Genomic DNA, 22,523 nt, shown 5'->3' on the forward strand with positions numbered 1-22,523 from the left:
ACTTGATCGCGGCTCCTGCCGCAGTACAGCAGCAATTTTTTCATAAACAACCTTTCTGTCAGTGACAAGCTTGATGTGGGGATTGTTTTCGACTTTCTTTATTTTCAATAATGTTAGTTTTTTTAAGACTGTAGAGTATGATTTCATTAGTCGGATATGCATATCATCATTTTACTCGTGCCAGCGTTTCAATGATACGTTGTAATTCTTCCATTGGACATTGAAGCTTAGAACCACCGTTGTCGCCTCGGAGAACTTGCAGTTTTTGACTCGAATCGAGAAGAAGAAACCTTTCAATTAGATCCCCGTCAATGTAATTAGAAGCTTCGCAGTTCCTGGTGTTACTATTAAACGCACGCCACTGTTGATGGGGAATGTCACCGGTGGAAGGAATGATACGAGCCAGATTGTTCTGAACCATAGCAAGGAATTCGTATTGTTCCTGAGTGATACCGACAATAACACCGATCGCACCATTGACGGTAGCGTACAGTACGGAAGTGCGTGTAAAAACATCTGTGTCTTCTGCCATATCCGCCAATGAGCCTATGTATGGGAAAAAAAAAGTCAGTAACTGGGGGGGGGGATTATTATTTTCTGAACTATGAAATTTGCGACAGACCAGCTCGAAAACGGTTGACCTGATCCCCCAGGTGATATTCTCCTGCTACCTCCAACCGTGTCGATTCCTCCATTTCGGATGGCATGCGTTTAAGTGTAAACAAATTGTTGCACATTTCAGCGCCCAGATATATGTCATTATCCAATATTTTGACAGCCGTCATCCAGTTAGAAGAGAAATCCATCGCAACCTTTTTGACTGTATGCTGATTGTCGTTTGTGACCTCCAGTAAAGACATGGATTGCATTAAATCACCAACGAGAACCAGATGACCTCGAGTATCCATGGAAAGAGCCAAGATATTTGCGTCAAGTTTCAAAGCCAGTGTACATTTTTCTCCCGGTGACGCATCATACTCGAAAGCTTCCAAATAGTATATCTGTGTACGCATTAATATGATAAAACGTCCAGGAAATATTTCCCCTCTTGCCATACTTACGGATCCATTGACGGCAATCACAATTGATGGTGAATCGGTCATCACAGGTTTGATATCATAAAGCACTCCCGGCAGATCCACCGATTCAATAAGGCGATATTCACGTTCTGCAGATACATGGAAGATCAATAGTCGACCGCGGTCTTGATTCGGTTCGTCAGGGTTAACGATTGCTGTGCCTGCAATGACATATTTTGTGTCTTCGTGATCCAAATTGGCGCAGACCAAGCTTTCCACTACTTCTCGTTCTTTCATATCAATCGAATATAATACTACACCGACGAGTATGAGTATATCTTCCGAACATTCGCTGGTACTTCCTTCTTTTTACCTTGGAAAGTTCGCGCATCGAATACTCGCAAGCTCCCAGACGTGACGTCAAAACCGCTATCGGTATCGACAGATGACCGCGACGTGCTGAGTGCTATAGTTTCGGATTCTTCGTGATAAACTATCCGTCGTCCCATTTCGTTTTCCAAAGGTATTTTGGAGATGTGCAGCCTTCTTAGCTTATCAATATCACCAAATAATAGTGCATTGGGTAACGCCATGATGATCGACCCAGGTATAAAATTAGTTGCAAAGGTAGTAAATGCACTAACATTCTAGGAAAAGAATACCCCAAAATGGTCGTCAGACTTTAACGCTCAGGAAGAACTGTAAAATAAACCTACCTTGATATCCACTGCTGAGTAAGTGAGACGACCATGCATACTAGTGATAATTGTAGGCTGATCGGAGGTGGCAAGTATGGAGCTTTGCCCTGCGTTATCAAAAGGGTACAGTTTCACAGCCCGAGTCCCCAAAGTAATATGCTTTTTATGTTGCAATTTGCCGGTAGATGGATTTTCTTGATAGTTCACTAGCTGACCATCGCCTAAATTGACATTAAATTGCGTTCATCGTAACATTATGGCATTCCGCTTACCCAGAGATACAAAACAGTAAATAGAGTTTTCAAGTTTTGTTCTGACAATAGATCGAGGAACCGCATTCTGAAGTAAGGTATCTGTCGCAAGGATTTGCATCGCTGGTAATGTAACGACTTGGAGATTATGTTCGTTGGCCCACAACCCTACAATGACTCTATCGGTCGATTGTGAGTCATTTTTCGGGGGAGTGATATCCAAAGCAGCAATTTCGGAATTGAACTTCAACGATCTATAATCATGGTGCGATTTTCCCTGTTAGAGTGCGAACCCGGACGACAGGATGTTTAAACAACTTACCCTTTCTGTAGTAATTTATTTGCTTGAATTTCCAGATATACCAAGTTATTCAAGCCATGACAGAGAACACATTGAGAGCCATTCAATCGTGCTACCGTAATTGGTGAATTATCCGGAGATTTCCATTCTGCTATGAGTGTTCCTTCAGCTTTGCTCGACATTAGGCGGACAGAAGATGGTGTGACCTGGACAATATCGTTGTCAAGCGTACAACCCGTAGCTAAGGTCGGCTCTTGGAAAGAAAAGGTGGAGAAGCTTCGCAATTCTTCCAGCGGTTCTTTTTGTTTCGATTTTCTTAATATGCGAGTAGAATTGACACAGGTAAGAACCAACATATCGTCCCTAAGCACACATGTATTAATACGGCGTTTTCGCATCTAGAAAGCCCTTTACACATCAGCTTACAGAGATCCAGGTGTTGTTCGAAGTGACCAAATGTCTTTGACATTTGATATCTGTAAGACGGCCTGTTCTCGGAAACCCACACCACTCTGTACAATGCGTAAACTGCCTTGATTATCGATTCCTGAGCAGCATACCATGGTTTGCTACCGACACGCTTGAGTTAGCTGTTCTCTTTGGCATAGTACAGAATGGTACATACGCGTCCTTGTTTGTCAAGATCAAATAGACAAAAATCAGTAACAGGGCCGATATTTGGAAATTCTTCCAGCACATGCAATGTGTATCTGCTATCACTGAGTGGGTCCACTCGTGCCAGACATGAGTCACTCCGACTTGAGCCAATGTAAATCATTTCTGAATTCAAAGGCACAATAGCAGATGGCGTAGACAGCTGCAAAAATGTTAGTTCACTGCATGTTACAATATTTGACATGTTCAGCTTACCTCGGCAACCAGATGCAAATGGAGACTATGCACGGTGTCGTTTGAGCTTGCAAGAGAGAGTTCATATAGTGAACCTTTGACATCGCCTAAGAGGACACGCGATGAACTGTTATCAAGGAAGTTGGCCCTAGTGGAATGTAACATGAATATGAAAGACGGCCAAATAATTCGTCATCATCAAACATACGCGGTGATTATAGATGCTGGAGATTGTAGGGATACATTTGCGGTTCGCATGTTGTGATATGTGATTGCCACTTCACTTATGATAAGGAAACCACCGAAAGGCATAGGAACAGGAACGAGCGAATAGGCAGTCGTGTCCACGTTGATTTGGTATATTGGCCGTTCATTGATGCTTTTGTCTGCCAAATTCAGCTCGTACACTGAGACAGAACGCGTATCTTCATAATCAGCAGCTAACATTGCAATGGTCGGTTTCGCTCGACCATGCAAGCATACGATGGATTTGACCACTAATTCTGAAATTCTATCCAACCGAGTCAACAAAGCGTTTACCGAAACCGAAGAAAATTTGGGACCAGCTGGCTTACCGAATACTATGTGGTATCATTGACAATTTTTTGGAACCCGTGTCTTTGGCTTTTCCCTTTGCATTATTCCCAATTTTCATTGGTATGCCTATGATAGGTATGACGCGAAGCAGGCCGGTGTACATGCTCACAATGATAGCTTTGTTCTCGGGATCGAGCAGGGCTATCGTCGGCTCATCCGTCGTTCGAGCATTGACTTCTTCAAGAGCACCGGAAATGTCGGTAATAACTGATTTCGCTGTCTGATCATAGCTTAGCACGCAAAAACGCTGCCGATCGGTCAATACGAACAAAGAACAAGTCGGTCGTCCCTGTGGAAGAGGTCAATAAATTCGTCAGTGAGCTATTAATTGCGAAATTGCTTTATACTTACGGGCAATTGTAAAGCAATGAGCGATTCAATTCGACCGTAAATAGGAAAATCTAAAACAGGCTTTATCTCGTTGTCGACGAATACATAGATCTCGATACGCGTCCCTTTGCTAAAATGAAGATTAGAAAGACTTTGCTGGCTCCTTTTCCGACAATAACAATGACTACCTGATGATAAGGTTATTAGCTAGCGCATCCAAAAAATTGCCTTTCACCGCGAAGTGTACGGCTGTAGGCGGTTGTGCTGTGGTCACATAATTATAGAGACTCATGGATTCGGCAGAGAGGGAATTTCAAAGACAGAAAGATCCAAAAAGGAGCGCTTTCTTTTTCGGAATATGGCTACGGAAGGTGGCTTAGGAAATTGGCCACTGCTGTTGCCTGGAAACTCATACAGCATATGATAATGATCTTTTATATCGAATCCAAAGGGGTTGTTGGATATTCGATTAGAGGTCTACAATCAGCAATTTCTTGTGAAATTTTGTCTGCTTCTTTAGCATGTCATCGCCGGGTCTCGTGACACGAATTGGATACTGAGGTTGAAATTTTTCGCATTGATGGCATCTGCTTTGGTGGCCTTCTTGGGAGCTGCACCAAGTTCTCATGTTACAAGAAAACAGATATGATATCAGTTCAGTCAATGAATTCTCAATACATGATCGACGTTATAGGAATTGTATTTATTCATTTGTTAAAAGAGGATATTCAGTACTTATAATGTGCTTTTAGCTATTCCCTTCCTTTCTTTGAGCCACTTCCTTTCGTTTCATAACAAGAAGTTGCCCCGACCGTGGTTGAGCTAGTTCAGATGGTAATTTTTTATCTTTCGCGCTGGAGGTGGAGGGGCTTTGACCGGTCGCGTTTTTCCTTTGTCAATAAACCGCTTAATAGAAACTAGAGGGTTACTGGTTTTTGGCGTTGATTTCTCTCTTCTGAAACGGCTAGGATTTTGCCGCTTTTCAGTGTTCTCTTCATGACTTGAATCACTCCAAGGTGAATCGATAGCAACTAATGAGGAGCAAGGTTAAAAGCTTAGAAATCAGAAGGGAGCATCATACCTACAGTTGCGTTCGGGTTCGTTGCTATTGACTTTTGTTTCAACGTTCGAATCCATGGTGCAAATCACTGGATACAGGTCCACCAGAAGCAAGACACTCTCTTTTATATATTTGGAGTTGATCCTGTCTTGAGTTATTCCGACAACATAGTCTCAGACACCTGCACACTTGTGCGAGTCAAATGAAACTTTTTGCTTTAACAAAATAGGAAAAGGTCAAATTCTTTGACATCACCGGGTATTCTCGTTGCCGCAAAGCTACCCTTTCACAGAAACTAGCCATTGCGCATTTTTTATATTTGATGGGTAAATACTTGTTAGTTGTATGGAGCGATTTCGAAAGGCATGTTGTGTTTTATCGATCACTGTAACTGAGCAAATGCCAAAACCCGCGCAGTTTAAGGGTCAAAGAATTTTGCATCCAGTTTAACCCGACCGCGGGATCAGCAGCAGTTGTTTAATTTTCCATTTAAGTTAATAGCCTTTGATTAGCAGCAGAAACTTATGGAAACTATCGTTGGGTCATGACGAGAATAAACCATTTGTTGTGCGCGGAAGCTTGAAAAATGGTCATGATGTGGTTTTACAAGGAAAAAGATTGATGCATCATGCTTTTATTGTCTTAATGATTAAAACGGAATACTTCTACTCTATACACTGGAACGCCTTGTTCACCACCGAATTTACCCCTATTGAGCTTGCGATATCTATGCAGTTCATCTTGTGGAGCTTCTTCTGATTCTGCCGCTTTTCCGGCTGCATGTTCCATGGCAAAAATCATCTGTTTTCGCTTGAAGGGACCGAGAATGCCTCTCAAATCTTCTAACTCGTCTACGATACCGATCTCGCGATCAATAATTTCTCGCAGCTTGGTGACCATGTCGTAGAAGGTAGGCTCCAAGATGATGGTCGGGAAATGGATATCCAGTAAAGTATTTGCAAAGTCCAAGACCTATTAACGAAACAATCGCTCAAGTCAGCTTAGTCCCGGTTGACGTATCTCCTTCCCACTTACGTTTTTATGATATGCCGTGATTTCAGGTTGTGCGATTTTGTCGTCTTGTACAGTATATAATTCTATAGATGCAATAATGGCGCTGACGATCAACGGCAGCTCAGATGCTGTAATTTGTTTCATGGCTTGTTGTAGGAAGATGGTGTTGCGAGGTGTCCGGAGAATAATCTTCATATAGTCCATAAAGCGTGTATCCCACTCCTTCGGATCCTCCAATCGCATACGAACGAGTTCTTTGATCAAGAGGATGATATCGGTCTCTGGTATATCATCTACATGTGCAATGACCACAGGAAGCAATCCCTATAAATACTATGTCAGTAAAGAACATCAATCCGCCTCTGTCATATCCACATACCCATGCTTCTCGTTTCAATAAAACTTTCACGAGACCCTCCTCAATATAAGAATTGTGTAAGTTACTTGTCGCTATCAGATAAGCGAGAGTATCGAGGGGAAGGAACGACGCGTCTGGTTTTCCGTCTTTTTCTCTGAAACAACGACGGGTAATGGTAGATAAAAAGTGATGCGATACATCCTTCTGAAAACCGACAATTATTTAGCAAAGGCATATGATAAAACCCAAAAGACAAATAAGAGATGCCCTTACCTTGGTAAGTTGCGATGAAGATGGCCGCAGTTCTTGTTTGATGATTTCCACTTTTTGTTGGAACAAAACGTTCAATCCACTGGTTTGATCAATTTGGTTATTCACGGTCAGATGATCGACATCCATGTCGGTTCCGTTTGCTTCGCCTCCATCGTCCAGACCCAATCGTTGTTTTTGTGACCATAAGGCCGGTGATATATATGAAAGGAAGATGCAGGAGAACTTTTCGCCGCTGAGCTCGGAGTCCGTGAGTTTAGAGATGATGTCTTCTTCCTCCGTTTGGTTCTGTTTCAAGTCAAGCAGCCATTTCTTGTAAAATTTGTCATCATTGTTGGAAGTCTATCGATCGCTTCATTAGTAATTGTAGTCTCGAAGGATATAAAAGATTCCGACTTACCATTGGCACCGCTGCAACAGCATCCCAACCACTGTGTGTGAGCCCGACGGTTTTATCACTCTGTACATCGATATCATGCGCGTCCAAAAATTTGGCAGTTCCTTTCATTTTGCCTAAAGCGGCCATCAGAGACATCGGCTCGCTATAAAACGGACACAGCATAACGACAGATTTTGCGTCAATGGTCGCCTTTGATTTGCCACCCTTCTTTTCCTTTTTGAAATCCACTGTTGACATTGTAATCGCTAGATGTGAGTTTGAAAGCGTAACAATCTGTATAAAATCCAGAACCATGAGTATAATTTTGACGAGCATCCAACTATTTGACGCGAAACAGAAACATACGTTGCAGATAATTTTCTTTCCAGCAGGCGTGTTCTTTTCGGGAGGATGCACCCATTGCTCAGCTTGGAGAGTACCATATTTAAGATCCCATACACTGACTACGTAGTCTGATCCTTCATTGTCTGAATAACGATAAAAATTAGGACCGAATTCACACCAAAAAAACCGTGTCCTGTCACTTACTCTTTTTGATCCGAGGAGCGACTATGGCAACATAACTGTTGGCGAGAGGTGCCATTGCTGCTACATTACCGAGACTATCGTCAAAGAACTGATATCCTTGCCAGTGTCGCGTGAAACGACTGGTCAATGAAGCCTTGACAGAGGACGCGTTATCGCTGATTGATAATTGCCAGACAGTCCATGTACCAGATGCATCTAAAATACATACAATTTATACAAGCGTCCATATGTCATTATTGGAGAGATGTTACCAAGTGTTGAAATAAGACCATCCATAGGATCAAATGTCACTGCAATCAATTTATCCTGTAAAAATCACAATTAGCATCTCAACGCGACCGTGGTAGTGGTCTTTTACCCTCCATAAACTTACCTCGAGCTGCATATCCACTTGAGCAATACTAGTAATGCTCTTTCCATCCTCAGTTGCAGAGCTCAATATGACTGTATAGCGATTTGGGCGCTCGGTGCGGAGCACAGCTATGATTACTGCAGACGATGGAGGAGTAACCGTATTCGGGATACAGCAGGGGCGGCTGTGTGCTCTGGGTGTGACAAAGACCGAAGACCAAAAAATGTGGCCCTTACTGTAAATGCGCAGAATGTGAGATCATGTTTCAAGTCATGACAAATATGTTGTACTTGCCTTGACGCCTTCTGGGAAGCCGACAGTTTTTGAAGATCATTTGTGACCAGACTCATGGCGCCATTACCGTGAACGAGGATGATGTGGGATGGAATGGCGGGTGTCGCATGGATGGATTGAATGGTATTTTCAAACTACTCGCGTTTGGTCACTTATCATGAGAAAAAACTGCGCGCTTAAAAGCAACTTACTGTTTTCGAGATCCGTTGGCCCAAACCGAGATCGCCCTCGTTAATTTTTGCGTCTCGCCAAAGCCAAATAGTTCGCTTTTCCTCGTTCTTGGCAATATCTGGACCGGAAGCCACAATCGCATATACATGATCCAAGTTCTCATCTTGATTGCCACCACGATGAATGGCAGGGCCCACAAATACAACACCAGGAGGAGTTGTCCAGGACTTGGTACATTTCTGATCCGCCGTCTTTGAAGACAATGAATGAGTCACATGAAACGCAATGACAATTTTGAGAATTTAGTTACATTATAAAGCTTTACGCCTTCTCCTTGGACAGTGAGAGCAACTTGATCTGATTCGACATGATCTGCTTCATTTTTCGTGCTCGTTGTTAGCGATTCCTCTAATGGTCGAAGGCTGACAACGAAATGTGTACTGATATCCTCCGAGGCAATCGTACTATGAAAGCGTGCGAGAGCATATGGCTCCTCCAAAACGAACCGGGACATGGTGAAATCGCTAAATGAAGCAAACGAAAGGCAATATTCGAAGTCTTTTTTTTTTTTTTTTTTTTTTTTTGCTGGGATTTTTGAGTGACTGCTTGAAAATGGTCCGCAACTTTTTCGAATTTCCCCATCAGGGCAATGTCTTTCATGCAAGAGGCTTAGCAGGATTTTCAAACCTATGGGAAAATACATCGAGCTTTCTGCTGAATGCGTTGCCGTCAAGCATCAAGTATGATTTGAGCATTCCACTGTGAACTTTCTCAAAAATTATATATGAGTGTTGCGTCCAACTGCTACGTGGAAAACGAATGGTCTCAAGTTCTTGTAATTTATGTGCAGTCATCTTGTGCTCTTGAAATACTAGGTCGTACTGAGAGGACTGAAGTTTCTATAGAAATAATAGTCTCAATAGTCGCTTTGGTTACCACATTTATTCAGGGCTAAACTAATGACTCGTGCCTTCTCTTTTTTTTGTGCTCAGTTATCCAAACAGATAGTAATGTCTTATTCAGTTTCGCTTTACGTCGTATTGATCTCCCGGTGCTTCTTTTTCCTCTGCTGTAGCAAGAATGTAAGCTGATCAACTGAGGATAAGATGAAATAAACTGTCCGACAACAGTGCTCATATTTTTTACATCATCATGACGTGAAGCGTATGCGATAATGTTGAAATTTTTTTGTTTCTTTTTCAATTTCAATGCAAACTGCTTTCTTACGCACGGCTACGATTCCACTTCTCAAGCGTGCTTTTACTGCTTCTACCAGAATGTCTCACACGGTCATTATTGGCGATCAGCATGTGCCATTAAAGGGCGCTTCTTCTGATACTCTGGACAAAGTGCTTCAATTCCAGCCATTTAAAGACTGGGTTCAGCAATTCGACAAAGAACAGCAAAAGTGGAAGAACGAAATGAAGATCTCCTCTATTGAGGTTCAAAGTACCGATGTTTTTAGCTCAGAAAAGCTCGGTTTTGTAAAGTTGAAAGCAGACGTGAAGTTCAAAGATACCGATAGCAGCGCTCCGGGTATCGTATTTATGGTATGTACTTGTTGCTTACCCGGTGTGTCTCGTTCAGAAGTAGCTTACTGTTATTTTCGCGACTGTCTGCTTGTAGCGGGGCGGATCGGTATCTATTCTAATCATTCTACGACCAAACGATGCGGAAGGCGAAGACCGAGTTATTTTGACGCTACAGCCTCGTGTTCCGGTGCCTTCGCTTTCTTTCCCAGAACTGCCAGCTGGCATGCTGGACGGATCCGGGAATTTTTCAGGCGCAGCTGCCAAGGAAATTGAAGAGGAAACAGGTAATGTAAAAAGAAAGGGGGAAAATTCACCTGCTATGTGCGGATCTCAGTTACTGCAGTAACCTCATACTGTATTTGGTAGGCCTTCAAATCAAGGATGACGAACTGTGTGATTTGACCGAATTAGCATATGGAGATAGCCAGTGGCGAGGAGTATATCCTTCAGCTGGTGGATCTGGTAAATTTCTTGAAGCAGTCAGTTGATTGATTATATGCTGATGTTTCTCTCACAGACGAGTTTTTGCGCCTTTTCACCTGCGTCAAACATATGAAGAAAAGTGAGATCAATCAGTTGGAAGGGAAACTGACAGGTTTACGCGATCATGGAGAGAAAATCACTCTCAAAGTTGTACCCCTGAAGAATGCCTGGAAAGAAGCTCCCGATGCCAAACTTTTATCGAGTCTGGCTCTGTACAAATGCTTAAAGGAAGCGGGTAAAATCGATACATAGATCCGGTGTGATTTTATAATTATTTCATTCGGCACACATTGTCTCCATGATTAAAATTCGATTCAGCACGACATGTTCATCAATTTATGTAATCCATAGGCACGAGAGAATGGTATTTTACTCTAGATTATTTGGTATGAAGTGTAAATAAGAAGATTCAGAGTTCACTCCACAAAGAATAGTTATGCGGAAATAGAAGTGCAATGCCAGAAAATTGCTCAAAATTGACTTGCTTTTTTTTACTCAGAAAAGGCAACAATCGCAGAAGCTAAAAATTAACAGCCTCCTTTTCCGTCATGACATCTGAAAAGAACGATCCATTCTCGATATTGATTGATGATGAGACTGACGAGTTTCTTCCCAAAGTCGAGACCGTACGTACAATAATCCTTGACTGCTTACTTCTCGCTATTGACTAGATGTGAGAGTAGATCTTGAGGGAGATTTTTGACCGTTTTGACAAGGTTTGTTCCACTCATTCATTCGACGTCGTATGATAGTTTAAAAGTTCCGTATATACTAGGATAAAGATGGTGTGTGGAATAATAAAGAACTACAAGATTTCGCAGAAGCAACGAATGGTCGATCAGTAAGTGTAACTGCTGATAAATGGAAAGCGACACACCTGGACTCAGATTGTTTTTTAATACATACAAGTTTGATCAATCAATTATCGATGTCAGTATTTGTACAATATTGAAGGGTGGTTTCCATTACTAAACAGCTAAAATAGGAAATCGTTGATTCATTCGACGTGGATGATAAAGACCAATTGACGTATAAAGGGTTTTATCAAATGTACCATATTCAAACACTATCTGATCCCGAAGAAACACTGAACGACTTCCAAAAACGTAGGTTCCTTTGACGAGCTTGCTGCATCTGTACACAGTACTAAACAATGAAACGTATAGATGGCTATGACAGCAATCTGGAACTAGTGACTTCTCGAACGCGGGATGAGAATCCTAAATCGCCGGTTGCAGCCGAGGAAGACAATCAGGCATGATCTTGTTTGCCATACAATAGAACGGTCACATGGCACTACTTCGCGTAGAAAAATTCTTGGTTTTGGGTCCATGGGGGGTTTCTATTTCTTTCGTCAAAATCGTGTATCATTGCTTTTAAATATTGTTTCTTTTATCACTTCTCTTGTTTTTCATCAGCGTGTTAGCGAAAAGAAGCTCTAAAAAGAGAGAATGTACAGTGTCCATTTTCTTCACAAATATTTCAGCATAAAAGATGCAATTGCGAAGAGCCACAAAAACAGTCCAAAATATTCAAGGATTTCAAATTTGCATTAATTATTTCTTTTTGGTTTCTTGTCTGAACTAACACTATATGGATCCCGCTTTTCCTATTAGCACCGACTTGAAGCGCCCAGAAGGAACTACGACGATGCCTGTACCTGACTCGAAAAGACAGCGAACGACTCCTCTCGAAGGTAATTCCTCACTACTCGCTTTTCGCTCGTGTTCCTAACCGCCGGAACTGCGCATTCATAACAGATAAACAAGAAGATTTACCCATGCCAGATACCACCGAAAATCAGACCTCAGATGATGTTCAGCCGGAAGAAGCATCCGAAATGGACTTGGCCGGCAATGGTGACCTTGAAAAGGGGATTATCCGTCCCCTGGACTCGCCGCAGGTAAAACCACGCATTAGCTACCGACATGCTCAAAACCCTATTCATCATGACTTGTATAGATCAAGGAAGCGCTCCAACAGTGCAAAGTTCTTGTCATTGGTGCAGGAGGATTAGGATGCGAAATCCTAAAAAATCTGGCGCTAACTGGATTCAAGCAACTCGATGTTATTGACATGGACACAATAGACCTTAGTAATCTCAACAGGCAGTTTCTATTCAGGCATGTAGAAATCGTGCTGGATTGGATAAAAGCTCATGGATCCGCGATAGGCATAAAGATATTGGTAAATCGAAGGCGATCGTGGCTGCTGAATTTGTCATGAAACGCGTACCAGGAGTAAGCGTGACACCGTAAGCTGGAAGATTTTCAATTTCTTTTTCCAGACACTAACGGTAATATTTCTTCTAGTTATTTTGGAAAGATTCAAGACAAAGACGAGGATTACTATAAACAGTTCCAAATAATTATTTGTGGTTTGGATTCGGTTGAAGCTAGACGGTGGATCAATGCAAAGCTTGTGGATATGGTTGATGTGGACGACCCCAACAGTTGGAAACCGCTCATTGATGGCGGAACAGAAGGTATTATTGTCATCAAACAGATATCACGCACTATCGTATAACAACTCATTTCTTAAACAGGCTTCAAGGGGCAAGCAAGAGTTATTTTACCTACGATGAGTTCCTGTTATGAATGTTCTTTGGATATGCTCAATAAGCCTACCACTTTTCCAATTTGCACAATCGCCAACACACCACGTCTTCCTGAACATTGTATTGAATGGGCTTCTGTGTTGGAATGGCCTCGCGTATGGGGTAATAGTTACATGGGTTATTTCGATCTCTTGTAGAGACTTATTTACTTGATATTCATCTATAGGGGACGCGAAGTATGACACCGATAATCCGGAGCACATTGGTTGGCTTTATCGGACGGCAGACGAACGAGCGAAGCAATTCAATATTACTGGCGTCACTTATTCATTGACACAAGGAGTGGTGAAAAACATTATTCCTGCGATTGCCTCCACGAACGCTGTTATTGCAGGTGAGCCAACAGGGTCCATGATCGGTCAAATCTGCAACCAGTTCCTTCTTTTTTTTTATTTTTTTTTACAAACATTTTTCTCTAGCTGCATGCTGCAATGAAGCTTTCAAGCTGGCGACCGATACAGCGCCTTTCCTGAACAATTATATGATGTATACAGGCAATGACGGCGTATACACTTATACTTTCGAGCATCAGAAAAAGCCTGATTGTCCTGTATGTGGTAACGAAAACACCACCGCAGATCTCAAGCCGACGATGACACTTATAGAACTGATTGATTGGCTGAAAGAGAAGCCTGATATGTAAGTTCACCGTCTTCATAACAGGAGAAGCTAGCAATGATTAAGAAGTGGAATTTTTAGTCAACTGAAAAAGCCAAGTTTACGAACGGCCACCAAATCGCTGTATATGCAAGCTCCACCTGCCTTGGAAGCGGCTACACGGTCGAATCTTTCCAAATCCTTAGGCGAATTGATTGACGAGGGGGAATTCGTCACAGTAACCGATGTCGCCTTGCCCGTCAGTATGCAAATTAATATCCGCTGGCGGGACACGGGATCGGAATAGCTCCTTCACACATACACTTTGTTATTTGTCATGTTTGTTTGAATGTAATTTATGATATAAGGAATGGTTTCTGTGAAAATTTCAATCCATTCGCATCCACAATTATCCCTACTCTATTCTCCTCCTGACCTTTCAACCAAAAAAAGTTGCCATATGATATTTTAGTTTATTTTATTACGAATTTATTGTACAGAACGGGAAACAAGGGGAAGATGATGATAAAGAGTAAATACAAGTTGCTTATTGGCGAGCAGCCACTTCCTTGGCGGCAGCGGCAGCACGCTTGGCCATACGAGCTTGCGACTTGGGACCGTTGATACCTTCGCTCCAGCGACGACGGTGTTCATCATATTTGTCGTTGAAGTTGGCCTTGACGGCAGTAATGAGGTTTGATAAAGCGGGCTTGTCCGCATCCTTGACATCGGTGAAAACAAGAGCTGTGGCAGTCTTTTGATGAATCACGGTGCCAAGGCGGGCTTTACCCTTGACAATGCAGTACGGAACACCCATCTTGCGGCAAAGGGCGGGCAAGAACAAGACAAGTTCGATAGGGTCGACATCGTCAGCAATGACAACCAACTGCGCCTTCTTGGCTTCAATCAAAGAGACAACGTGATTAATACCATACTTAATCACAACAGGCTTTTCAGTCTTGGGAGCCTCCTTTTTCTCAGCCTTGGCAGCGGCAGCGGCTTTCAAACGTTCAGTCTTCTCCACCTTGGTCTCGGGTCTGTACTTGTTGAGCAACTTGAACAACTCAGTAGCGGTGTTCTTGTCCAAAACGTTAGAAAACTGATGGATAGCCGGAGGCACCTTCAAGCGCTGGTAGATGATCTTCTTCTGGCGTTGGAGGCGGATGTAAGCAGGCCACTTGACAAAGCGAGACACGTCACGCTTGGGCTGGATGTCTTGGCCGATACCAAAGTTCTTGGGATTTTTCTCGATCAAAGGATTTGCTTGGGCCTTCTGCTGAGGCTTCTTGACCGGGTAAGGAGCAGGCGCGGCGCGCTTACCGGAACCAACAGCTTTCTTGTTAGCGGGCTGTCATTGAGTGTGCATTGTTTGATCAGATTCAAATTTTTTTCGAAAATCCACAATTCTGATAAACCACACTCTAGCAGTTACCCTTCCTCCCACGAGGAGAGAAAGAAATAACTCAGCCAAAGAAGCCAAACTGCCAACAACAATGAAGTTGTGTTTGAAAAATAAACGACGATGCAATACACTAGGCATACACCATCTGGCAGGGCTCATATATGTACTGCGTACATAGGACAAAGAATTGCTTTTGCAATGTTTAATCACTTACCATGATGAATATAGTTGATGATGAAGTAGATGGATACCGTTCGAGCGAGTGGATGGACGGATGGATAGTTCTTCAAGACGGATGGAACCGAAAGAAAGAGATGAATGGCATCCTATACCCTGGGCTGGGCAACTTAAAAAAAATTCCATCTCCGATAATTAGGGTACCGCAAAAAAAAGGGCTTTTGTTCATCAGCCACTACTGATGCAAAATCAAAAAACTCGACTTGAATGCGCAATAAGCAGATATTCATACATTATATTTTAAGCATCAACAGTGCATTCTTGATATTGTAATATCCAAAGAAATATAAATAATATTACGCATAAAATTTATCGTATCAGAGCAAAGGGTGCCAAATTAGGTTACTGTAAAGTGGTTGAAGAGATAGTTCTTGATATTGAAAGTTAAACAAATAACATCAAGGCAAAGCGAATGATGGAGTTACACATGCTGTTCGTCTGTCCTGTTACTGCTTGCAAACGGGAATTGCACTTTGAGGGGCGACCGCAGCTTGAAAGGGTGCGCTTCTGTATTAAATACATATTCGTCCAATGAAATTTGTTGAGGATCACTAAAAATCAGGTAAAGATACTTCAACGTTTCCGCAAAGAAATAGCTGAAGATTGAAAAATGAGATTTCAAACCAAGAGCCCGATAGTACGCATAAAACAGATACCTTTCCTGAAAGTCTAAAGGCTGCACATCATCTGGAGTCATAACGTTGCTGATACGAGTGTAACCTGAGGCAGTTTTGCAGTACTTTTCGATCGCTTCAAAAATCTTCCATGCTTTATCCTAGTGCAAGAAACATGAATATCAGTTTTTCTTTGGAGACCAACAAGTAATAACCAACCTGATATGATGAGTCTCCTGTGAGGCGATAAAAGTAAAATAGACTCTCGACTGTTTCTGGACGAAGGTCAAACGTCATATTTTGAGGTACGAAACCGTAAGTATCAATAATTCTATGCATGTTCTCTGGATAATATGTCATATTCTGCGTCTTATCGGTCCAGCTCCAAGTTTCAGGAGCAAGGCCGGTAGGTGTGCGGATCCAAGCTTCATAGCATGAGTCCATAAGTTCTTGCGCGAATGTTTCCAATTTACTGTCGTTGAGATAGCGAGCACCGAGTAAAATGTTTCCTGGCATAAAGCAAACCTTTGGAAAGCATTAATAGATATACAAGGCAGCAAACGAATGATATGTGATTTACCAGTTCGCCTGTTTGAAGCAACTTGTAATTGCCACTGAATTCTCCCAGAAATACTAAACCCTCCTTGGTTTCCGATCGCAAGTAATTGTGCATACTATCGGTTGCTGTGACCCACATGCCGAGTTGCGTGTTCTCCGTACCTTGCATTAGAAGATGGGTCTTCAAGAAATATTCATAACAACTATCGGCGCCACCGGCAATTGTAATATAAGCTAATTTCAGGAACAAAATAAAAGGAAGAAAAAGAAAAACAATCAGTTGTAATACAGATTTTCATTTCCACATGAAACAATACGCACAACTAGTTGGTTTGAACGTCAACAAATCCCAACTCATAGGATAAAGCCCCGGAATCCTGGATGGTACACGTGCCATTTTATCCAGCACGCTATTGGCAATGCGCTCATAGTAGGGATCTCCGGTAATCTGGCTCAGTCTGACCAACTCTAACTGCATGGACCCGAATTCCGCGAGTGTCAATTGGTTCTCTATAATGGGCTGTCCACTGTGGAAGCGTCAATGAATGCAATGCAATCTATACAAGGAGCCTTATTTACCTTGATGTGTTTACGTAAGCAGCTGGAATACCTCCTGGTGTATCATAAGCAGGCAAGATCACTTGGTTTGTTAGATCGATAGCTTTCTGAAGCAATATTGGATCCGGTCGAAGATCATAGGCAGATAAGAGACCGCCAACATAACGAATGTTGGTTTCAAATGTTTTTGATAAATTCTTGCTAGATCTCCAGTCAACATTTTGTACATGTTCAAGTGCTTTTTGATAATCGTCTTCCAAACCCATTATGATCATTGTGTCTAGACCGTCAAATATCGAAGCTGTATAGTATAAAACGATCGTACTTCATCAGCTATCGAACCGTCGTACTGTATATGTGACCTATACAATACCTCCCCATCCATTTCTAGTTTTTTATTTAGTAACAATGGTAGCCAGGCCTTGCATTGCTATGACTCTGTTACCTTGTATCAGATGTGCCGTTGCTGACTGATAGTATTTCATCGTGCCCATAAGCATATTTAGAATATCCGGCCCATGCATGCTGAAATGCTTGTTTGACAGCGTCCTTTCGCTGGTCATTGTTAGTTGGCGAGGAATTATCATCAGCTGCTTTGACAAGACGCAGAAGGCCGATAGCAATCAAGCTCGCGAACCATGGCCATTGATACACATGCATCATAGATATCAGCATGTAGTGAATAATTGAATTACGATTTTGCGAAGTAAAAATACGTGCCCTAGTTAGTTGCACAGTACAGCGTATACAATATAAATTTGGATAATAGCAAGAAATTGAAGAGAGAGGATCTTCCCTCTTGTTCTTATATGTTACATTTTTGATAGGAACCTATAGTAAAAATGTCAACCAGCTGCAATCGGTACGGTTTGCTTTTGGATAACGATTTGCCACCACATACAGTCACGTTCATAGAACATATTTCAAGAATTTCCAATATTCTTGAATGTAGTGTGCATTACTGATTCGTTTTGAGAAAAGACAAAGGCGGTTTTATCGAAAAATCTAGGCAACAAAGGATAGTACACGATGATAAACTGGACGACTACCTTTAAAAATCACTTGCCGACCACATTTCCATGTGCACGTCACTGAAGTAAATGCTCAAAGATCCAGGCTGCCGGACAACCGATCAAAATGAAATATTTTCCTTTCTGGAAATGGTGCCGACATTTTTGTCAACCAACGAAGAAACTTTTCCTGGTCCACAACACCATAAACCATTGAATCATCCTTTTTTCGGTAGTTTTTCCGGTTTTCACTGACATCACTTCTAAGGAATCAATATGAAGATTATGTAACAGGGTAAAATTGAAGCTCCTTAACTTTTTGATTATTCCGATGATTTTCTCAAAATGGACGGAGCTAAGAATTCTCAGCAGAAGCGGCATCATCAACAGATTGCGATACAGGAACGTAAAAATGCTCTCAAATTTGCTCCATATTCTTCCAAACCGATAGAAAATCTGGTTGTCGATTACATAGAAAGCCAAAGTCGAGTGAAGGTCATGACAGAAGACCAGGTAATTGGTGAAGGCAGCATCATGGATGGTACGTTGATGCGAATACGATGAATGGATTTGCTCATCAACAAAATTCGCCAGTATCTTCAGTCCCGAGTTGCTGGTAATAATTTCAATTCCCGGTTACTTCATCAATGCAGTGCTTGGAAACAGCTATTGTTATCAAGTCTACAATCGTGACATCGAATATATTAACATATAAGCAACGAGTTACACAAGATAGTAGCATGAATATACTTCAGTTACAAAAGTGAAGTTAATTGACAGCGTCTCCCCATTGATTGGTTCGGGTTGAAGATCTTTTCTCCCATTCTTCTCTAGTCCGTGGCAGGTCATCCACTGAGGTTACCGTGTCCTGATCTTTCAGCCGGTTGATTCTCTCCGTTCTGGCTTTGGAAGCATCTGCGTCAGCATTAGGATTTTGTTGTGCTTGCATTCTTAGCTTTGTCCACGAATTATTAGGAAGGTTTTCAGCACGGACACGATCCCATGCACTTTGCTGTTGTGCTTGACTTTGTGCAGAGGTATTGCCCGTATTTGCATTTCCGTCATATTCCATATCCTTCCGATTCCATGTTCTATCAGCAGACGGTTCGCTCGATGAACGGTTCCAGGAGGATGATGTTGCGTTCTCGGCTACAGTGAACATGTACAAAATAAAAGTGAGCGTTCTGCTTCTTGTGACATGATATGGTAATCTATGCGCTGTACCTTGATCAGCCATGAATTCCGTGTTGCCATGGTAATCAGGCGAAGATGTAGATTCGAAATTTCCACTAGAAGTTGATGACATTTGGGGTTGGTATCCTGATGTTGGGTGTTCTCTTTCTTCGGGTGTCATGGCGCGTGGACGACCTCCCGGACCGTCTAATTTGTATCCTCTCGCTTGCAACATATCGTTTCTACATAGGATAAACGATGAATTGTACAATTCTTTGAGAATATGAGGGGTTTAAAGTACATACTGCATATTCTTAATAGCATTCACCAAATGTTGTGGTTCCGGTAGAGTCTTGATCGACTTGATACTTGCTAGCATACCCGAAATCATTCCGACTTGCGAGCCAATTAAGAATCCACCACCAGCAAGAGCTAGTAGTCCCAAAGGACGGAACTTCCTTCTGGTACCTAACTTCTGACGTCAAGAACGAAAGAAATATAATCAAATACGTGTGCTTCCTACCTATCCAAAAGGCAGTCGCTGAACCAATGAAGCCACCGAGGCGTGCTATACAAGAGCTGTTGAGCAAAGCAATGCTGGAGAAACTGTTCATGTTGCTCTTACTGTGAGTGTTCAACTGCTGTCTTGCTGTAGCAAGAGTTTGTATTTCTTGTTCCGAGAGATCGTATTCTTTGGCTTTGTCATGAAGACGCGCAAAAAGTTTATCGTCGACTGCTGCCATAATGTTGTATGAATCGTAATGACAGCACACTGATTGGGCTTTGCGGTCCCGAATTTTTTCATTCTTTTGGGACGGAAAAAATTCGGAACGCGCGGTTTCTGAAGGTTTTACATAGCAGAATCCAAAATTTATCATGCGCAATAAATCATCAAGCACCTGCAAGTTCGTGAGACTTATATATGAAGCATATAAAATTTATTCTGCTTTTTCTGCTCGAATATCAAGCGCGAGTGAACACCAGGAGGCAACAACCCCTTCCCGGCTATACACGATTTCGATTCATGGGAGAGAAGAAGCGGAGTCCAATGTGACGCGTTTCGCTGACAAACCAAATTCACACATTATTGGCAGCATTTGGTTTGGAACCTTCATCTTCTTTACATTTTTCACTCTTCAAAACGAGCACACTTTAAAGTATGACCCAATCAAAATCACTCGCAAGACTAGCGAATATATCACAGCATTTGCAACCAGATGAAGCCTTGGATAAATCTGAATGGAAAGTAAGCTATGGAAGTCCCGAATATTACTATGTCCGTTCCGGCTGTTTCATATCTTAAATTACTGAAATCCTGTTTGTTTGTCAGGATGTTTTGCAGGAAGTACAAAAACGAAAACTCCTTAATCGTGTTGCGGATCCAAATGACCGAGGATATATCCGTCAAAAGACATCAAGCAAACTGTGGGTCCGTGAGCGTATCGAAAAGTGCGTAGATGAAGGCAGCTTTCGCGAAATTGGGAGTATTGCCGGGAGAACCCAGTACAATAATGATGGTTCCATGGAAGACTATGTTCCCGCAAATTTTGTGGCCGGAAAAGCAACCATAAGCAAAAGGGATGTTATTTTGGCTGCTGATGATTTTTCAATCCGCGGCGGTCATGCAGATGGCGCGGTGTGGGGCAAATCTGTAAGTTGAACGCATTGCAGCTGGTGTCACGTCTCCTGCTCACGATCCTGGTTCGCGCTAGTTATATGCTGAACAATTAGCTCGTAAACTTCGGATTCCAATTGTAAGTAAGATGGTAACTGTTGCAAGGCCTTTTTCAGTTGGGTTCTCAACTGTGATTAGGTTCGTTTGATCGATGGAAGTAGTGGGGGCGGTTCAGTGACGCTGATGCTGGATAAAGGTGCTACATACCTGCCACCATTAATTGGTATGCAAGACATGATTGGTAGCTTGTCTGAAATTCCCGTCGTCTCGGCAAGTCTTGGCCCAGGTACGTGCTAATATTGATGAAACTAAGCACACAAATATCTACAGCGTTTTAATCCATAATCTCTTTGCTGTTAGCTGTTGGTCTGGGAGCAGCTCGGGCAACATTAACACATTTCAGTGTTATACCGGAAGACATCGGATCCTTGTTTGCAGCTGGGCCGCCCATTGTAGCGAACGCGACGTTTGAAAATGTTTCCAAACAGGAATTGGGAGGGCCTTTGGTTCATACCGCCAACGGCACTATCGATAACCTTGCGAAAAATGAACAAGATTGTTTCCATCAGATAAAACAATTCTTGTCTTATTTGCCTACCAACGTTTTTCAGCTACCGCCGGTGGACCCCACAGATGATCCAAGTACACGCCGTGATGACAGGTTGTTGGATATCATTCCAAAAAGGCGCCAGAGGCCGTACCAAGTGAGGGACGTCCTTTGCACCGTGGTAGACAAAGGATCCTGGTTTGAGATCGGCAATCGCTGGGGTGACGGAGCCGTTTGCGCTCTAGCACGGATGCAAGGATATCCCATCGGCATCATTTCCTTTGACTGTACAAAGACTGGCAGTGTTCTCACAGCAGCCAGTTGCCAGAAATTCAGGCGCCATATCGATCTTTGCAATACCTTTGGATTGCCTATCGTCAACTTTGCTGATTATGCTGGATTCGCTGTCGGCACAAAAGCGGAAAAAGAAGCGTAATATATGAAAGGTTAACCTCGCCAAAGTTTCACGTCCTAACACGGCGTTCAATAGGACTATTCGTTATGGATCGACCCTGACAGCTGCTCTTTATCAATCAGATGTTCCTTATTTTAGCGTTATCCTACGCAAGGTGTTTGGTGTTGCTGGTGGCGCATTCGTGGATAATCGTAGCCCTAATATGCGCGTGGCGTGGCCTAGCGGAGATTGGGGCAGTTTGCCTTTGGAAGGAGGGATCTATGTAAGTCTGACATTTAAAAAACAAACCATCGCCTACTGATCGCTGGCTTTAGGCTGCTTATCGTCGCGAGTTAGATGCAGCCGGTGACAAGCGCAATGAATTATATGAGCAGATAATGGCAAAGTTTGAAGCTGTGCGTTCGCCCATACGAACAGCGGAACTTTTCGATATACCCGAGATCATTGATCCCCGTGACACACGTGCTATGTTGTGTGAATGGGTGGTAATGATGTATAACCATGTATTGCCAGAACGCCTGGCCAAAGTCAAAGCACACGGACCAAGAATGTTCTATCGTCCGTAAACAAGTTGTATGAATTGAGTTGTCATCATCGAACTGCAACATAAATA

General features: G+C 42.5%; 9 protein-coding genes across 9 annotated transcripts; 4 read left to right on the forward strand and 5 right to left on the reverse strand.

Moving 5' to 3' along the window:
- Nucleotides 1-72: 72 nt before the first annotated feature.
- Nucleotides 73-4,360, reverse strand: BYT42DRAFT_607997 (CPSF A subunit region-domain-containing protein). Its single transcript, XM_051571191.1, has 14 exons — nucleotides 4,234-4,360; nucleotides 4,067-4,175; nucleotides 3,694-4,004; nucleotides 3,327-3,629; nucleotides 3,140-3,266; nucleotides 2,895-3,086; nucleotides 2,696-2,838; nucleotides 2,291-2,632; nucleotides 1,990-2,222; nucleotides 1,736-1,938; nucleotides 1,393-1,666; nucleotides 1,062-1,333; nucleotides 623-1,001; nucleotides 73-546 (listed from the first exon to the last, which is right to left on the reverse strand). Exons 1-14 carry the CDS (start codon nucleotides 4,335-4,337, stop codon nucleotides 167-169), a joined length of 3,372 nt encoding a protein of 1,123 aa, XP_051419878.1. The 5' UTR covers nucleotides 4,338-4,360; the 3' UTR covers nucleotides 73-166.
- Nucleotides 4,361-5,724: 1,364 nt separating this feature from the next.
- On the reverse strand, nucleotides 5,725-9,038 carry BYT42DRAFT_585183 (uncharacterized protein). Its single transcript, XM_051569957.1, has 12 exons — nucleotides 8,803-9,038; nucleotides 8,513-8,743; nucleotides 8,322-8,455; nucleotides 8,049-8,262; nucleotides 7,927-7,981; nucleotides 7,676-7,870; nucleotides 7,493-7,614; nucleotides 7,148-7,420; nucleotides 6,751-7,089; nucleotides 6,499-6,681; nucleotides 6,141-6,443; nucleotides 5,725-6,077 (listed from the first exon to the last, which is right to left on the reverse strand). The coding sequence occupies exons 1-12, from the start codon at nucleotides 9,004-9,006 to the stop codon at nucleotides 5,748-5,750; spliced, it is 2,583 nt and encodes an 860-aa protein (XP_051419879.1). The 5' UTR covers nucleotides 9,007-9,038; the 3' UTR covers nucleotides 5,725-5,747.
- Nucleotides 9,039-9,769: 731 nt separating this feature from the next.
- BYT42DRAFT_617640 (uncharacterized protein) lies at nucleotides 9,770-10,759 on the forward strand (the record flags this gene model as incomplete). The annotated part of the gene is made up of 4 exons (XM_051572200.1): nucleotides 9,770-10,042; nucleotides 10,119-10,308; nucleotides 10,391-10,486; nucleotides 10,542-10,759. 4 exons carry the CDS (start codon nucleotides 9,770-9,772, stop codon nucleotides 10,757-10,759), a joined length of 777 nt encoding a protein of 258 aa, XP_051419880.1.
- A 296-nt stretch (nucleotides 10,760-11,055) lies between these two features.
- BYT42DRAFT_617641 (uncharacterized protein) lies at nucleotides 11,056-11,768 on the forward strand (the record flags this gene model as incomplete). Its single annotated transcript, XM_051572201.1, has 5 exons — nucleotides 11,056-11,133; nucleotides 11,191-11,223; nucleotides 11,283-11,348; nucleotides 11,493-11,613; nucleotides 11,674-11,768. 5 exons carry the CDS (start codon nucleotides 11,056-11,058, stop codon nucleotides 11,766-11,768), a joined length of 393 nt encoding a protein of 130 aa, XP_051419881.1.
- Nucleotides 11,769-11,801: 33 nt separating this feature from the next.
- BYT42DRAFT_117207 (uncharacterized protein) lies at nucleotides 11,802-14,255 on the forward strand. Its single transcript, XM_051562127.1, has 10 exons — nucleotides 11,802-11,960; nucleotides 12,124-12,203; nucleotides 12,268-12,410; nucleotides 12,470-12,630; nucleotides 12,681-12,761; nucleotides 12,820-12,992; nucleotides 13,053-13,226; nucleotides 13,291-13,458; nucleotides 13,544-13,763; nucleotides 13,824-14,255. Exons 2-10 carry the CDS (start codon nucleotides 12,158-12,160, stop codon nucleotides 14,026-14,028), a joined length of 1,371 nt encoding a protein of 456 aa, XP_051419882.1. The 5' UTR covers nucleotides 11,802-11,960; nucleotides 12,124-12,157; the 3' UTR covers nucleotides 14,029-14,255.
- BYT42DRAFT_585202 (50S ribosomal protein L30e-like protein) lies at nucleotides 14,187-15,440 on the reverse strand. The gene is made up of 2 exons (XM_051569958.1): nucleotides 15,338-15,440; nucleotides 14,187-15,069 (listed from the first exon to the last, which is right to left on the reverse strand). Exons 1-2 carry the CDS (start codon nucleotides 15,338-15,340, stop codon nucleotides 14,269-14,271), a joined length of 804 nt encoding a protein of 267 aa, XP_051419883.1. The 5' UTR covers nucleotides 15,341-15,440; the 3' UTR covers nucleotides 14,187-14,268.
- A 165-nt stretch (nucleotides 15,441-15,605) lies between these two features.
- Nucleotides 15,606-18,224, reverse strand: BYT42DRAFT_117346 (glycoside hydrolase). Its single transcript, XM_051562128.1, has 9 exons — nucleotides 17,992-18,224; nucleotides 17,536-17,921; nucleotides 17,464-17,477; nucleotides 17,112-17,391; nucleotides 16,854-17,059; nucleotides 16,555-16,766; nucleotides 16,194-16,499; nucleotides 16,017-16,135; nucleotides 15,606-15,956 (listed from the first exon to the last, which is right to left on the reverse strand). Exons 1-9 carry the CDS (start codon nucleotides 18,001-18,003, stop codon nucleotides 15,782-15,784), a joined length of 1,710 nt encoding a protein of 569 aa, XP_051419884.1. The 5' UTR covers nucleotides 18,004-18,224; the 3' UTR covers nucleotides 15,606-15,781.
- A 542-nt stretch (nucleotides 18,225-18,766) lies between these two features.
- On the reverse strand, nucleotides 18,767-20,260 carry BYT42DRAFT_117348 (uncharacterized protein). Its single transcript, XM_051562129.1, has 5 exons — nucleotides 19,899-20,260; nucleotides 19,797-19,841; nucleotides 19,579-19,741; nucleotides 19,325-19,515; nucleotides 18,767-19,249 (listed from the first exon to the last, which is right to left on the reverse strand). Exons 1-5 carry the CDS (start codon nucleotides 20,149-20,151, stop codon nucleotides 18,870-18,872), a joined length of 1,032 nt encoding a protein of 343 aa, XP_051419885.1. The 5' UTR covers nucleotides 20,152-20,260; the 3' UTR covers nucleotides 18,767-18,869.
- Nucleotides 20,261-20,382: 122 nt separating this feature from the next.
- On the forward strand, nucleotides 20,383-22,523 carry BYT42DRAFT_585216 (carboxyl transferase). The gene is made up of 7 exons (XM_051569959.1): nucleotides 20,383-20,519; nucleotides 20,604-20,924; nucleotides 20,986-21,027; nucleotides 21,087-21,234; nucleotides 21,309-21,927; nucleotides 21,986-22,172; nucleotides 22,225-22,523. Exons 1-7 carry the CDS (start codon nucleotides 20,433-20,435, stop codon nucleotides 22,474-22,476), a joined length of 1,656 nt encoding a protein of 551 aa, XP_051419886.1. The 5' UTR covers nucleotides 20,383-20,432; the 3' UTR covers nucleotides 22,477-22,523.

The sequence above is a fragment of the Radiomyces spectabilis genome (assembly GCF_025331425.1).
Source record: "Radiomyces spectabilis strain NRRL 2753 chromosome Unknown BYT42scaffold_13, whole genome shotgun sequence".
In the NCBI taxonomy this organism is placed as follows: domain Eukaryota; kingdom Fungi; phylum Mucoromycota; class Mucoromycetes; order Mucorales; family Radiomycetaceae; genus Radiomyces; species Radiomyces spectabilis.

Bases quoted from the DNA above. Each gene is read 5' to 3' on its own strand.
- BYT42DRAFT_607997 (XM_051571191.1), bottom strand. From the start codon at position 4,337: ATGAGTCTCTATAATTATGTGACCACAGCACAACCGCCTACAGCCGTA. The intron at 3,087-3,139 runs GTAAGCTGAACA...ACATTTTTGCAG, and splicing joins ATTTGCATCTGGTTGCCGAG to CTGTCTACGCCATCTGCTAT. The intron at 1,939-1,989 runs GTAAGCGGAATG...ATGTCAATTTAG, and splicing joins TTACTGTTTTGTATCTCTGG to GCGATGGTCAGCTAGTGAAC.
- BYT42DRAFT_585183 (XM_051569957.1), bottom strand. From the start codon at position 9,006: ATGTCCCGGTTCGTTTTGGAGGAGCCATATGCTCTCGCACGCTTTCAT. The intron at 8,263-8,321 runs GCAAGTACAACA...GCGCATTTACAG, and splicing joins GCTTCCCAGAAGGCGTCAAG to TAAGGGCCACATTTTTTGGT. The intron at 7,090-7,147 runs GTAAGTCGGAAT...AGCGATCGATAG, and splicing joins CTGTTGCAGCGGTGCCAATG to ACTTCCAACAATGATGACAA.
- BYT42DRAFT_117207 (XM_051562127.1), top strand. From the start codon at position 12,158: ATGCCTGTACCTGACTCGAAAAGACAGCGAACGACTCCTCTCGAAG. The intron at 12,993-13,052 runs GTATTATTGTCA...TTTCTTAAACAG, and splicing joins CATTGATGGCGGAACAGAAG to GCTTCAAGGGGCAAGCAAGA. The intron at 13,459-13,543 runs GTGAGCCAACAG...ATTTTTCTCTAG, and splicing joins CACGAACGCTGTTATTGCAG to CTGCATGCTGCAATGAAGCT.
- BYT42DRAFT_117346 (XM_051562128.1), bottom strand. The intron at 16,767-16,853 runs GTGCGTATTGTT...TCCTGAAATTAG, and splicing joins GACGTTCAAACCAACTAGTT to CTTATATTACAATTGCCGGT. The intron at 16,136-16,193 runs GTTGGTTATTAC...TTCTTGCACTAG, and splicing joins CAGGAGACTCATCATATCAG to GATAAAGCATGGAAGATTTT.
- BYT42DRAFT_117348 (XM_051562129.1), bottom strand. From the start codon at position 20,151: ATGATAAATTTTGGATTCTGCTATGTAAAACCTTCAGAAACCGCGCGT. The intron at 19,842-19,898 runs GTAAGAGCAACA...GCTCTTGTATAG, and splicing joins ACAGCAGTTGAACACTCACA to CACGCCTCGGTGGCTTCATT. The intron at 19,742-19,796 runs GTAGGAAGCACA...GTCAGAAGTTAG, and splicing joins AGCGACTGCCTTTTGGATAG to GTACCAGAAGGAAGTTCCGT.
- BYT42DRAFT_585216 (XM_051569959.1), top strand. From the start codon at position 20,433: ATGACCCAATCAAAATCACTCGCAAGACTAGCGAATATATCACAGCAT. The intron at 21,235-21,308 runs GTACGTGCTAAT...CTTTGCTGTTAG, and splicing joins CTCGGCAAGTCTTGGCCCAG to CTGTTGGTCTGGGAGCAGCT. The intron at 21,928-21,985 runs GTAATATATGAA...GGCGTTCAATAG, and splicing joins ACAAAAGCGGAAAAAGAAGC to GACTATTCGTTATGGATCGA.